Below are 15,501 nucleotides of genomic sequence, written 5' to 3'. Positions count from 1 at the left end.
GGTGCCCTGTCATGATAGGTGTTTTAATAAATGTAAGGAATTATTATTATTAGATACATGGTGTTGTTTTGTGTGGTAGAGGGTCCGCTGAAGTATACGGTGTGATGTAATATCTCTTCTTTTTTTCGAGGGAAGGGGGGGGGGGGTCAGAGGGCCTAGGTATAAAAGTCACGGCTCGCCACTGCTGTTCACACAAATAATGTTGAGACAAATCTACCTCCATCACACACACTCACACACAGGTGGAAACACAACAGGCAAAGACAGCTTTTGGTATTAATGTGGTCGACCAGACGCTTTTAATTTCAAATTTCTTTTCAAACAATGATCGTAGAACCTGATCACTGTCAGATGATTTAAGTAAGTACACCAAAAAAAAAAAAACAGAGGCCTGCAGCTCTGCATTAAACCCAGACCTGCCCTCTTTCCCATCCTGATGCTCAGAGACAAATAAAATTAAACTTTAAAAAATAAAAACATACAGCGTCGCTCAGTTAGACGTGCTCGGTGGAGAGAAAGAGAAAAGGAACAGACGACAGTAATCTCAAGATTGCTTGTAAAATTACTTTAAAACGTAGATAATATTTGTATATAGGTAGATAATGTTTGGTTGATTTTGAATGGGGGTTAGCAATAAGAACTTACAATACAATCAGAAGGTCTTAGCTCACTAGCTAGGTCAACAGAGAACAGTTACACGTGCACTACAAAGAAAAACAGTTTTGAAATCAGATCAAATTTCTCTAAACCAAAAGGAGCCTCAAACACTATTGAATTATTTTTAAATAAAATGGCTAATTGATATTATTGCACATGAGCAAAAGACAGTAATACTTTAGAGCTCTGTTCACCCTCCTCTTCCTCTTCCTCTTCCTCACTGACCCTCGTTCAGAAACCTGGTGACGTACGACAAGATGTTTGAGAGAAATGAAGATTAAAAACCTCGATGTGGGTGAGAGACAGACACTTACGTTGTGCTATAATGTACAGTAAATGGCTGCATAAGTGCTCTCTCTTTAAGCCTGGCGAAGAAAAGTCTTTATTTATAAAACATTTATTGTGGAGGCATCATTAAAAGTTAGCCTGTGCTATCCATTCGGGGGCCGACCGTGTAAAAAGCCCCCAGAACAGACGGCGCTCCCGACAGCTTCCGACGAGTAGGAGAGGAAATCTTTAAAAAAATAACGATGACGACGATGTTACCCCCTCTGATTGTTCCTTCTGAAGATCGCTGCTACATTAAAACCGCACGTAATCATGTGCAACCGTGGAAAAAAAGGCGTTGAAGATGACTCCTCTGCACCCCCGTCCGATTGGTTTCTAATCATCCTTTTCTCTCTGTATCAACATGTTCCACCACCTCTCTGTTGCTGTTGGTTGGCAGTGTCCAGGTCCGATGCCATGGCCGAGTGACTCAGTAAAAACACCGTGGGGGGTGCAGTGAGGTGGTTTTTTGGGGGGAGGGGAGGGGGGGGTCTCTGGTGGATTTTCAGCAGTCTCACACCGGGCCGTTGACCAACACTTCCTGTGGGGGGGGCGTTTCCTCCCTGTGAGGACGACAGAGGAAACAGTCACACAAACTCTCTCACTGTACGAGGGAGAAAACACAATCTCCACAGAGACGTTAACCTCCTCGTCGTATGGGTTTGAAACTTGTACGAACAAAGAAATAAATTAAAATCAGACTTTTTTTTTTTAATCAAGCGACACTATGCTATATGTAGCTAATATTAGCCCTCATACAGGGTCAAGTTTTATCGTCGGAATACAAATAAATAACGTTTTCACGGGAAAAGAACTGTCAATTACTATTTTCTACATCAACACCATTTGATACTTCCTGTGCATCAAGTTCGAAATGCGAACTCTCACAATCTTAAAAAAAAGCCCTCAAAGCTCACCTGTTCTGTCTTGCTTTCATAAACCTATAATCCTCTACCCAGTCTTCTACTCACGACTGTTTTATTGTTATTAATGGCGCGTTTCCACGGCAGCGGGTAGCTCGCTCTAAGCGTGCCGAGCCGTGCGGGGCCCGTTTTTGGTTGCGTTTCCACTTGGCCTGGTTTTGGCCCGGGGCGACTTTTTCACCTTTTTTCTGGCCCGACTAAATCGTGGTTCTAAGGCCAGGAACAACCAGGCTGAGTCGGGCTGAGCATGCTAAACTAGAGAGAGAATCGCTGGCAAGGGGCTACAACTACAACAAGATGAACATATTGTACCGTGATTTAATTGTAATACACGTTTCAAAATGATGCCGAAGTAACAACACACTGATACCGGTTAGTAACAACCATGAATTAATGCTTTGACCAGTCTGCAGACAGACGGCAGAGAAACACCTTTTAAAATGAGTGTTTTCTGAATGTAGCTTGGCTAAGCTAACGTTATATATGCTCCGAACATACACACTCACAGCAACGGCCTATACAGACATAAATAAACCAGCGACTATATTCTCCATGACACAGGCAGTCTGTGGTTTGTACTTGTTTCACTTTTGTCTAGTTTCTGAACAGATATGAGGAGCTGTGAGCTCTGAGTGCTAACAGCTAACGGAACTGTAATGGAAGCGGAGCATTAAAGTGAGCCGGGCCTGATAAGGCCTAACCAAACCGAGCGAGGCCGACTGAGGCCTGCAGTGGAAACGCGCCATTATTCCCATTTTCTTGTTAAGGGTCTTCGAGCACTGGGAAAAGCGCTATATAAATAATGTGTTTTAGTAAACATCTTTTTGTCTCAATTTGAAAAGACAGGCGTAAAAAAAGTTCCTCGAAAGAACCGATAAAATGGTTTTAGTGTCGGGTAATGTAACTATTAATGTTATCATCAAAGCTTCTTATTTCTAAAATAAATGCATAAAAATCAAATATCTTCAGAATTAACCAAAGAGCTTCAGCACAGCATGATAGCATGATAGCATGTTAGCATGATAGCATGTTTAATGTAATGAAGCTAGCACTCACTTCCTGTCAGTGTGTGAGGTGACGGCTGGATCTGCAGCAGGAGGATCTGACAGAGAGAGTTTCTCCAGAGACAGCGTGCTCTCCTCACTGCAGGACACACATTAACACACACATTAACAGGCATTAACACACACATTAACACCCATTAGCACAGGCTGCTAGTTCAAGCGTCTTTGAACTTCGTCCACATGTTGGTTCACTCTTTGTTCTGCAGCCGACCTTTGGCCCCTCTGCCAAAAAGGCAAAACATTTTCTATTTCAGGCTGGACAAACAAAGCACTTAGCATTTAGCTTTGTGTGCGAGGACAAACCGAGAGACTCTGGAGGTGATCAGCATTTACTTCTGAGGAGAAAATTAATTACCACGAACACTCGGCAGCTCTTACACAATCCTGGATAACTGTGAGTCATGCGGAGAATCAGAGTGTTACTAATGTTTCTCACGGCCTTTACTCCAGAAGATTATGTGTGGGAGCGAGCGTGTGTGTGTGTGTGTGTGTCACATGTGCTCACAACGACTGAGAGGCCAGAGCATTTTTACTTAAAGTGGGCCTATCATGCTATATTTGAAACATATATTGTTGGGCCATACCGATATAAAACATGTCTGCATTTTAGCCACGCCTCATTTCGCTCTTTATTAGCCCTGTTTTTGTAAGGGCTGATTCTGTGAGAAGTCTTCTTCGCTGCTTTTGTGGCAGACTACAGCGCCACCTACAGGCCTGTCATATGCACTACAGCGTCTCCAGCGCTTTCGAACGGCAATGGCCGTGGCTGTCTCCTCCGGATAGGTGGAGAGTTGCCCATATAGGCGGAGCTCCTCGTTCCTGATGTCAGAGATATTTCAAATCTGCATCAGTCTGTGTCAGATCCGTTGCAGCCCCGTTTTTAGAGATTTGGGTACGGAGGAAAAGAGAGAGGGTTGTGTTTTCTGACACTTGGTGAGTTCCCTGACACACATTCATGTATAAAAGACGTACAAGAGTGCATTTTGCATGATAGGTCCCCTTTAAATACTACAGTGAGGTGATAAAAATGAGAGATGAACTACAGGTGTGCTTATTGTTAGCTTAATTGCTGACGGGTCAACAGGGGATGATTTTACCCCCTTGTTACACGGCTTAGTTGAATACTCGATTCTGATTGGTCAATTTCGGACATTTCAGAGGTTATTATAACTCGATAACACACCGCTGCCAAGCATAACATCCTAGGCACGATCGAGGGAGAGAAGGAAAGGGGTTCAAAATACAGAGCGTTGGACGACTGTGGAGGAAAGTCTTAAGAGAAGCTGATAAATGATTCATGGCCAACGTTTGTCTTTTGTTATATTGAATAAAGTAATAAAGAAAGTTAATATGCAAGTGGAATCCATCCCAAATGCAGGAACAGAGAGGAAACGGCCAACTGGTCCTACATCCCATCATTAAACCTACACTTCCTTTTGCCCCTCCTGAAATGTAAATCCTTAACGTACGTCTCCGTTAAACATATACAATTTAACAGGCAATCAGAGTATAAGACTATATGCTTTAAATGATTTTATATCATTTGACACGACACTAACCTTTTTGGGTCGGCTGTCTTGTTGACGGCGGCTGTCTCCACGGTGACGGCTACAGTAGGAGGAGCTCCAGACAGTTTTTTGTCGTCTTCCTCACTGTCGGACGCCCTGGAGGAGCTGCTGTCGGAGGCCACGACGGGAGCCTTCTTCCCTTCGCCCACGGGCCAATCAGCAGCTGAGGCACTAACATCTGCAGACACACAGGAAGTGAGTTTGTTATACACGTGTGTGTGTGTTTTATTTTGTTTTTATTATATTTATGTTTGTCTGTATTATTGTTATTATTTGTAGCTTACATCTGTATTCTGAATTTTGTACGTAATTGCTGTTGTCTAATTTTTCTTTTTCTTATGTACTTTTAGTTATTTTTAAAAGAACATTTTTAAATGCTTTTGTACATGTTGTGTATTAATCTCAAAAAAAAGGGAAGTGACTTTGTTGTTGTTGTGTTTGGGAACAACACAGCGGTTGTTGTCGTCAGGTAAACACTCACCGCTTTTCTCTTGGTTTGGTTTGGCTTGTTTTTCTGCAGCGCTACTGTCCGAGGCCACCGGGGAGCTGCACCTGGGCTCCGTCTCTGTGCTGCAGCGCAACGAGAACACACAGAGGGGGGTCAGCATGATGGAAATAGATACTACAACAAATATCTATTGCCCCCTGAACATTTGGAAAGCACTAACCCCCAGAATAGGGACCTTTTTTCAACACCTAAAAGTGTCATATCCACCATGCGCTATAACACAAAAGATATGCAACCCAACTTTTAATACTTTTTAAGACCCCGCGGACACCCTGATCTGATCTCTAGTTCCCTGGCAAGTTTCTGTAGTGAAACCTGTATCATCGATTTAACCTGTAACTTAGAACAGTGGTTCTCAAATGGGGGACGCGGACCCCTAGGGGTACGTTGGAGTACTGCAAGGGTACGTGAGATTTTTTTTTATGTTAATGAAAAAAAATATACCAATTTTAGGAAAAGTAAGGGAGTTTGAGCAGTGTGGGTTTTATATTAACAGAGTTACACATATTTCAAAACGCGAAGTGTAATAACTGCAGTAGCCTCCCTGTCAGAATAACAAAGATCCTCAGTGAAGCACGAGCCCATGTTTCACTACATTGTACAACTTATTAAAAAGATCAGTTCAATGCAACTAATGTCGTCTCAGTGTTATTGCATAATGTTAAAATTGGTTTGCCATGAATTTAGTGATGGATTGTAAACATTTTAAATGTACCATTTAAGTGTTTCTCAGTTACAATGTTGTTTTAATAAATCAGACACCGATGGTGCAGTGCTGGACTGTACCTCTTTATAGGCTTTTTGTCCCTAACGAATTGTTTTTGCGCTGATCAGGGGGTACTTGGCTGAACATTATTGAAAGAAGTTTGAGCATCACTGACTTAGAAGACATGGCATTTAAATGTCTGTTTTTTCTTGAAAATCGTCCGAGCAGACTTGTACTTTTGGGTCAGCAGCAGGCTTGTGTGTCTCACCCGGAGAAAGGCTGGAACTCGGTGAAGTTGGCCCAGCCACTTCCCTGCGTCCCCGCTCCGCTCCTCGACGAGCTGTCCCACCCTGGTGCCGTTTGGGAAGCTGCCGTCCCTCCAGACTCCCTGAAATTTGCCGTCCAGCCTGGACCTTGGAAAGAACCAAGAATAAATCAACACAAGAGCAGATTCTGCAAGGTTTCTAAAATGCATTTGGCTGGGGATGCAAGTAGCTGAACAAATCCCCTTAATTAGTCCAAGAAAGTATTATTTAGTTTACAAATAAAATCAATTATCCCACGCTAGCTTAAACGCCGTCTCCAAACGAAACACCTGTCACTTCAAAACAAAGACTTTTTTGTTCCTCTGCGCTTTATTTGGAAGGCAGTTGAGGCCTTGGTAGGCCAGGCTCACTTTATGCTGCGTTTCCATTACAGTTTAGTAGCTGGGGCAGTAACTATAGTAACGCAGTGTAGGCGGAGCCGTGACGTCATCTTCAATACGAAACACAAAACCAACACAGCCGTTAGCTGTTAGCCCTCAGAGCTCACAGCTCCTCATATCTGATCAGAAACTAGACAAAAGTTAAACAAGTACAAACCACAGACTGTCTGTGTCATGGAGGATACAGTCGCTGGTTTATTTATGTCTGTAGGCCGTTATTGTGAGTGTGGACGGTCGGAGCATTTACTGCGTTAGCTTAGCCAAGCTACATTTAGAAAACACGCATTTTAAAAGGTGTTTCTCTGCCGTCTGTCTGCAGACTTGTCAAAGCATGAATTCATGGTTTTTACTAACCGGTATCAGTGTGTTGTTACTTCGGCATCATTTTGAAACGTGTATTACAATTAAATCACGGTCAAATATGTTCATTGTGTAGTTGTAGCATCACTAGCTTAGCATACTCCGGCAAATAGTGTTGGCCCGGAAAGAACCACGATTTTGGAGAGCCAGAAAACTGTGAAAAAGTACCCGTTAGCCGGAACTACGCCGAGTGGAAACGCAAACCGTGCTATGCGCTGCAGTGGAAATGCGCCATTAACATCTTGCCCAATTTCCCTTCATTGATCCAAAAAGATATTATTTAGTTCTTGCAAATAAAATCCAACGGCTTTATTTTCCCACGCTAGCTTAAACACCTCCAAACGAAACACCCGTCGCTTCATAACGAGAACATGGACTGTTGTTCTCCGGCGTAAACAAATTGCGGTTTTCTCAAAGCTAGCGACTTAGGAGCTGAACTGTTGGACTAATTGAGAGACTTTCATCAAAGTATCCTTATATAGAAATGCTGTATTCGGCTACGATGTGTCATGTAGTAACTTTCAGTTGTTGGTGCGCCATGGGACATTTTTTGATGTAAACATAGGTTGAAAGACACTGTTCTGATCTACCTGACTCTGATGCGTTCTGCGCGTTCTGCACAGGCTGCTCCTCCTCCTCCTCCTCTTCCTCTTCCTCCTCATCATCAGATCCAGATCCGTGGTCCCGATCCCTGCCGCCGTTCTCCATGCTGCCCCTGGAGCTTTCCTCTGAGGTTTGGGAGACCCCGAACCTGTCGAGAGGGACAACGGCCAGGAGTTAGGAGTGGAGAGAGAAGACAAAATACCAAAAATGCTTGGTGCTAAAAACTAGAAAACAGATCCAACCGTGTTCTGGATTTAGCTTGTGTTGCATAATTCATCTCCTTCTCCTCCCAGATGTCCTCCTCATCCTCAGCGTCGTCAAACTGGCGTATCCGTTCTTTACAGCAGGCTTCAAAAGCAGCTGCGTTGGCCTGCACACAAACACACATTCAAATCAGTCAAATGCTATCAAACAATCCCCATTAGGGACATTATGAAATATACATCTCTCATTTACTCATGCTACCCTAGGGAGGGGTACCGGGCCCCGGTATTAAACGGGCCCCGGGGCTGAATTAGTAAAGACCGTGGTACCGTTAAGCTCCGACGTTATCGGTCTTTTTATCGGTACTGGAGACGTCTAAAATATATGTCATATGTATTATTGCTACACAAACATTATATTGCAGTCTTAGTTTCGCCAACTCCGTTTCTAATACGCAAAAAGACTGCAAAATGCGTCTGATTATTTTTTAGTATTTTCGATTTTTCCAATCCAGACGAGATCTCTCTCCCCGTCTGTGTGCGAGGGGGCGGGGCAGTTTACACACACGCAGCTGCTACATGCATGTACCAAAAGTGCAATAAGAGTTGAGCATGTAAGGGCGGTAACACGAGCAATTTGTCTAAACATTTATCCAAAGTGCTCCACATCCAGACGGAGGAATGCACCGGGTTCCACTGTCTGTCTAGCAGCTCTGTAGCCCCGTCCACGAGGAACGTTTCCACGTCAGGTGTTATGTATGCTAGCAGCAACCCACGAGTTAACTCCATTATACAAACATGGGTTAATGATTAGAGGAAACTGAGTTAGTTAGTTTGTTAAAGTTTCAGCTATTCTGTTCACAGTTCTGTGATCAGATTATTTACCATTTGTTAAAACATGTCGTTTCTTTTGATGTGAAATATTATCTATTTAATTTAAATAAAAAGCAATGTTAGTTTTGTAAACAATTTGTTTAGTTAGTTTACCTTTTTTTCTCTCCAAAAGAACCGATAAGAGTACCGTTAAAAGACCCCGTCGATAAGCGGTATCGATAAAAGTAGTAGTACCTTAACAATACCCATCCCTATGCTACACACACACACCAATGTTTACAACCCAAACACATGTTGTTGGGACAGTAGATCTAATGTATTTAATAACATCTTTAATAAAGCACTGAGTCACAAACACCAGCAAACACTTACACTATTATCATCAGCATCGAGATTGAAGTTTATTTCAGCAATTCTGTCAAATGTGGCACTGAGGAAAGAGAACCAGAAAGAGATGGGAACATGTTAACAAACGACTTTAACAACAAAAACCACAGACATGAAATCAAATGGAGTAACAAAGAAATAATAAAAACGTCTCTAGAGATCTGGTGCAGAGGGGTTTGATGCTGAGGGGTGAATTACTTTATCCTTCAAATAATTTAACGACTTACTTGATATTTTCATCGTGCTCGCTGAACTCCTCATCGTTGAAGCCGAACTGATCCACGAAGTTGGCGGTCATCTGCTGGATCTGATAGTCAGAGAAGGCCTGGGGAGGTCAAATGGCACTTTTTAAAAAGCTGATATCAGTATGGACCGAGGAGATTGATGTTTACAAATGAGTAACAGAAGTGTGTGTGTGTGTGTGTGTGTGTGTGTGTGTGTGTGTGTGTGTGTGTGTGTGTGTGTGTGTGTGTGTGTGTGTGTGTGTGTGTGTGTGTGTACCTGCTGGAGAGACAGGTCGTTGGGGAAGGGGCTCTCCATGTCGTCGTCTTCACTGGACGAGTGCATGTTGTGGGTGCTCACCTGCAGTGTGGAGGTTTGGAGACATTTTTATAGTGTTCAAAAACACGTAGAGATGCCCAGCTGCCTTTTGCCACACGTTTGATATTCGGGTTGAAATTCTAATGACAGATGTATTTATGAAAACATCAAATAGAGAAAGCAAATTCAAGAAATTGTGGCGCAAAATGTGAAAAAAAAAAAAATCAGCAGATAAAGTATGTAGGGATTTGAAAACCAGGAGGAGCAGATCTTTAGTCGTGCTACGGTTCACAGCTTTACCCTAACTGGCACACTTATCATTTTAATGAATACAGTACCACTTAAATGCAGCAAGTCATTGATTTCATGCAATGCAAATGGACTTTTTCAATTTAAAAATATCCCTAGTTGTGTAAATGTGTAGATTTAAAGCCTGGCAGGGATCCATTAGGCACTTTCACACTGGAGTACTTTTCCCAGTATAGTTCTGAAAATGTGCGTTCACACCAGTTCACACCAACACAATCTGGAACTAGAACTTAGTTCATGAGAACCTTTCCCCCCCTTTTCAGGTACTTTCATGAGAGAAAAAGGTTCCCATTTCTGATTGGCTGGGGGGATTGCAAACCACGCCCCGTAAAACTCCCAAAAAGTGTTGTGAAGACGCCATTTTATTTGCTCGCATTAGCATTATTAGCATTAGCATTAGCATAGCGCAAAACAGAGAGAGACTAACTTATGGCAACACAAAAGAAAACATTGGAGCGGTGGAGATGAGGAGGTGTCGGCGTTTCTGGCGATTTACTCGGAAGGCTTCAGTAGAAGCTGCTGGGAGTCCCAGCAGCTTCTACTGAAGCCTTCCCCAACTACGGGGACTTCCGGCCGGGGACTTCGGGCGGCAGTATACGCCGTGAAGTGGTTTTCGGCCTACCAGTAAACCCAAAGCAGAAGAAGTGACGGCAGCGGCTTCATTTGCGTAATCCTCCCTCGGAGACTTATTCCGGTGTGAACGCGATCTGCTCTTTAGTTCTGATGAACTAAGTACGGCAAAGTACTTGGTGTGAAAGCGCCTATTGATGTCTTGACAAAAACACAAGATATCAACGGGTCCCTGCGCGGCTTTAAAACTACAAATGTGCAACAGACTATTAGCTTCAAGGGGAACATGTGTTCGGGTCAACATACTAGTGATGCATCAATGCCAAAACCCCCTAATTTCCCCTGATAACGCTACGTGTTTAACATTACATCTGTGTTGTGAATCGCCAGGAGCAGAGCTTGAGAGCTAACAGCTAACCGGGGTACTTTATCATGGGTTTAATGGACAAAGGAAAATGACTGCAAAGTTACCATGATGTGTTGAAATGAGATTAATACACAGGGAATTATTACCTTTTTTACATGCTACCAAATCATGTATGCAAAAAATATTAAAAGGAGTGTATCCTGAAGTACTCTGAATTTATCGTTTAACCTTTTGGACCGTGGTATATAATCTAAAATGGTGCAGTTTCACGATAGGTATGAACCAACACATATCTTGTATCGTGATCTTCCTACCCTGTTGTTGTCAACCCATTTAAATAACACTTCCGACTTCTTCTGTTGCATACATTCTTATATTTATTTCAAGACACATTTGAGAAGCTGGTAGCGGCTGCTCGCTGCGGTCCTGATTAACTGGCTGCCCTGAACACAGCGGGTATAAACTGGAGGAGAGGAAATAAGAGGAAGTTAAAAAATGGTGCACAAGGAGCTGATTGATGATGGGTGAAACCTCACCAGCTCCACCGTGTTCCTCCTGTTGGTTTCTCTCAGCGTCTGGTCCACGAAGCTCTCCCAGCGACCTCTGCAGTCTTCTGGCAGCTCTGCGAGACACACGGATATTATATTTCACTTTGGAGTTAAAGGTCCCCTATTATACTTTTTCTCATCAATATATTACAGCTCTCAGATATATAGAGAACCTGTCTCTGATTGGCTGAAACACCAAACAGATCATTGCAGCATTACCCATAATCCCCTCTGTTTCAGCCCTGTTTCCAAAGTGCTGATTCTCTGTCTGTTACTTTAAATGAAGATAAGGAGCCCCTCCCCACGCCCCTCTGAGAGGGACTTGGTTACAAAGAACTCAATGGAGCTCTAGGAGGAGATTCATGTGATAAGGGGGGGGGGGGGTTACCTTGGTTGCTGATTGGCTAATGGCTACACAAGACAAAACATCTTCATGACATCATAAAGTGGCCAAAATCTGATCAGCTCATTTTCAGACAGGTTTTTATAGAAATGGATCAAAAAGAGAGGCTCTTTTAACACAGAGGGGACACATGTCGATTTTTGTCGATTAGGATGACTGACGCGTGTCTACCTTTGATGAGGTCACTGATCTGGGCCTGTACTGGTCCTTTCTCCAGGTTTTGGACCACCATGTTGGCAATTCTGGTCAGGTGACCCATGTTGCCTCTCCTTGTGCCGCCCTCACCTCTGAGATTTACAAATAGACACACTTACAATCACCTTTAACGTTACCGTAATCACAGACTCAATGTCAATAAAAACATGCACTTTCAAGATTTACATGTCATCCATTACATATATTAGGTAAGTATGTGTATGTAAGCAAAGAGCAGCACTTTTCACCTTCCTTGTTAACCTATAAGAGTTAATAAAATACAAATCAACCCTTAAGATTTTGAAGGACCAGGAAACCCTTTGAGATGATGCAAAATAGGGATACTCCGATCGCCAATGTTGGGGCCGATCCGATCGAGTGGGCGGGGCCTATGGGGATCTTCCATTTAAAGCAGTGCTTCTCAAAGTGTGGTCCGTGAGCGCCCCCTAGTGGTCCGTGAGTATATTGGTAAAATTTCACATTGGTAATAAATAAATGTATTTAAGTTTTTCGCACTCTCGCGGGAATATCTCCGCAATGGAACGAGCTTAAGTTTCACTTTCGATTGCATGATATAGCCCAGATAAACACCTTCATCACACATGTGGCCACTCGTTTGTACCATTTTCAGGCGATTTGTAAAAAACGATGTGTTTTTGGATATTTGTGGAGTTAGGTGGTCCGCGAGTGTTTATTTATTGGTTAAGTGGTCCTTGGAATGAAAAAGTTTGAGAAGCACTGATTTAAAGTGATGTTTAAAACTCAGTTAATGGGGCTCATTCACTGGCGCTTCCACAAATATTTAGAACTAGTTTAGCTAGTTCCAGAGGTAGATAAAATAGCTAAGTGTGTTAGGTCTAACTCTTATGGCGCATTTCCACTACAGCGCGGTTTAAGCGTGCCCGGCCCGTTTTTGGTTGCGTTTCCACTAGGCGTAGTTCCGGTTAACGGGTACTTTTTCACAGTTGTCTGGCTCTCCAAAATCGAGGTTCTTTCCGGGCCAACAACCGGGCTGAGTATGCTAAGCTAGTGAGAGAATCGCTGGCAACTACAACAAGATGAACATATTTTACCGTGATTTAATTGGAATACACGTTTCAAAATTATGCTGAAGTAACAACATACTGATACCGGTTAGTAAAAACCATGAATTCATGCTTTGACAAGTCTGCAGACAGACGGCAGAGAAACACCTTTTAAAATGCGTGTTTTCTGAATGGAGATTGGCTAAGCTAACGCAGAATATGCTCCGACCGTCCACACTCACAACAACGGCCTACAGACATACAGTGGGGCAACAAAGTATTTAGTCAGCCACCAATTGTGCAAGTTCTCCCACTTAAAAAGATGAGAGGGGCCTGTAATTTTCATCCTAGGTACACTTCAACTATGAGAGACAGACTGGGGGGAAAGAATCCAGGAAATCACATTGTAGGATTTTTAATGAATGAATTTGTAAATTCCTCGGTAAAATAAGTATTTGGTCACCGACAAACAAACAAGATTTCTGGCTCTCACAGACCTGTAACTTCTTCTTTAAGAGCCTCCTCTGTCCTCCACTCGTTAACTGTATTAATGGCACCTGTTTGAACTCGTTATCAGTATAAAAGACACCTGTCCACAACCTCAAACAGTCACACTCCAAACTCCACTATGGCCAAGACCAAATAGCTGTCAAAGGACACCAGAAACAAAATTATAGACCTGCACCAGGCTGGGAAGACTGAATCTGCAATAGGTAAGCAGCTTGGTGTGAAGAAATCAACTGTGGGAGCAATTATTAGAAAATGGAAGACATACAAGACCACTGATAATCTCCCTCAGTCTGGGGCTCCTCGCAAGGTCTCACCCCGTGGGGTCAAAATTATCACAAGAACGGTGAGCAACAATCCCAGAACCACACGGGGGGACCGAGTCAATGACCTGCAGAGAGCTGGGGCCAAAGTAACAAAATGCTTAAGCCAGTACATGTCCAGGCCCGTCTGAAGTTTGCTAGAGAGCATTGAGATGATCCAGAAGAGGATTGGGAGAATGTCATATGATCAGATGAAACCAAAATAGAACTTTTTGGTAAAAACTCAACTAGACGTGTTTGGAGGAGAAAGAATGCTGAGTTGCATCCAAAGAACACCTACTGTGAAACATGGGGGTGGGAACATCGTGCTTTGGGGCTGTGTTTCTGCAAAGGGACCAGGACGACTGATCCGTGTAAAGGAAAGATGAATGAGGCCATGTATCGTGAGATTTTGAGTGACAACCTCCTTCCATCAGCAAGGGCATTGAAGATGAAACGTGGCTGGGTCTTTCAGCATGACAATGATCCCAAACACACCACCCGGGCAACGAAGGAGTGGCTTCGTAAGAAGCATTTCAAGGTCCTGGAGTGGCCTAGCCAGTCTCCAGATCTCAACCCCATAGAAAATCTTTGGAGGGAGTTGAAAGTCTGTGTTGCCCAGCGACAGCCCCAAAACATCACTGCTCTAGAGGAGATCTGCATGGAGGAATGGGCCAGAATACCAGCAACAGTGTGTGAAAACTAGTGGCGCTATTTTATTATCCTTTTCGGACACCATAAAATACTGCCAGACCGGAGAAGCCATTTTGGCGAGCTTGTTTTGCCGCGCACAGAGAAAAGTGTCATGTATTTTACGTCATGCGATCGGCATTTTAAGAGAGCACAGATCGATCGATCTTCAGAGAGTGAGTATTGGCCGATATCGATCGGCGGCCTATCGATCGGAGCATCCCATCGATCGAAGCATCCCTATTGCAAAATTCATCCCAAATGATGGAGAACAAGTATTTGTTTTGTGACTACACAGGCATTTATCGTTTAGTTACCTATCAGCAGGATATGCATGAAAAATATGCAGCAAAAAAGGTCCTTACTGTATTTTGTCATTCTCTTCCCAGGCGTTAAGGATTCTCTGTACCAATTGACACTTTTGGAAGAGCTGAGGGGATGAAGAGACATATGGAGAGTGTGAGTGTGGAAATACTTCAGGAAGAGCACCATGCAAACAAAACAGCAGAGATGTTGAGATAGTTCCCAAACTATGGACTCTCTCCCCCTTCACATCCGACAGTCTGACAAAATCACCACATTCAAGTCCTTCCTCGAAACGCACCTGTTCAGTGTAGTGCTCCCTATCATCCGTTTTCCCTGAATAACCTGCTATCTCTATCATTTGTGTCCACTTTAAATTGTCTTCTCCATGATGGTATGTTTGTGTTTTTATCATGTTCTGTTGCTTTTACGTCTTAGAATATTCAACAAATGTTATGGTGTCCTTGGGTGTCATGAAAGGCGCCTTAAATAAAATGTATTAAATATTATTATGTGCAGTATGGCTCTTCTGCAGCTGCTTTAGCGACGTACATGTGCTACGAGGGCGTTGTGGAGGGAGGTCTGAGGGTCGATGGTCGTGCCCGTCTCCGAGGTCTCCTCCTGCCCCTCAGAGTTTGGTGCGTCGGGCTTCACGTCGTGGTTCTGGAGAGCCGGGCTGGGTCGCTCCTCTGAAGAAGAGGGATGGTTCAGGATGGCCGCCACACACAGCTCCACTTGGAAGTGCAAAAAGTTATTCCAGGAGTATTTGAAGAACAGATCCTGTTGAAGAAAGACGGGAGGCAAAGTCAGTGACATGCTGTGAAAATATCGCATGCAAGACAGAACTGTAGGCAGTGATTCATTAAGTCAACTTTATTGTCAATCTTTCAGTTTGT

At 43.3% G+C, this 15,501-nt stretch overlaps 1 protein-coding gene across 2 annotated transcripts in view; it reads right to left on the bottom strand.

Annotated features, from left to right (window-relative positions):
• Positions 1-268: 268 nt before the first annotated feature.
• Positions 269-15,501, bottom strand: part of ppp6r2a (protein phosphatase 6, regulatory subunit 2a) — a 30,574-nt gene continuing 15,341 nt past the window's right edge. Inside the window, exons 11-24 of one of the 2 annotated variants that reach the window (XM_034074742.1) lie at positions 15,158-15,385; positions 14,668-14,732; positions 11,755-11,870; positions 11,169-11,254; positions 9,348-9,428; positions 9,074-9,171; positions 8,832-8,889; positions 7,665-7,792; positions 7,410-7,570; positions 6,022-6,166; positions 5,021-5,109; positions 4,531-4,717; positions 2,964-3,050; positions 269-1,547 (exon numbers count right to left, since the gene is read on the bottom strand). In XM_034074742.1, coding sequence (XP_033930633.1) covers positions 1,499-1,547; positions 2,964-3,050; positions 4,531-4,717; positions 5,021-5,109; positions 6,022-6,166; positions 7,410-7,570; positions 7,665-7,792; positions 8,832-8,889; positions 9,074-9,171; positions 9,348-9,428; positions 11,169-11,254; positions 11,755-11,870; positions 14,668-14,732; positions 15,158-15,385 — 1,578 coding nt within the window. In that variant the 3' untranslated portion in view covers positions 269-1,498. The remainder of the gene's footprint in view (positions 1,548-2,963; positions 3,051-4,530; positions 4,718-5,020; positions 5,110-6,021; positions 6,167-7,409; positions 7,571-7,664; positions 7,793-8,831; positions 8,890-9,073; positions 9,172-9,347; positions 9,429-11,168; positions 11,255-11,754; positions 11,871-14,667; positions 14,733-15,157; positions 15,386-15,501) is intronic. The other variant, XM_034074743.1, reaches the window with a different exon arrangement.

Source organism: Pseudochaenichthys georgianus, chromosome 23, assembly GCF_902827115.2.
Source record: "Pseudochaenichthys georgianus chromosome 23, fPseGeo1.2, whole genome shotgun sequence".
NCBI classification, from domain to species: Eukaryota; Metazoa; Chordata; class Actinopteri; order Perciformes; family Channichthyidae; genus Pseudochaenichthys; species Pseudochaenichthys georgianus.
The sequence above is the reverse complement of the archived record's forward strand: the minus strand, read 5'-3'. Positions and strand labels throughout refer to the sequence as shown.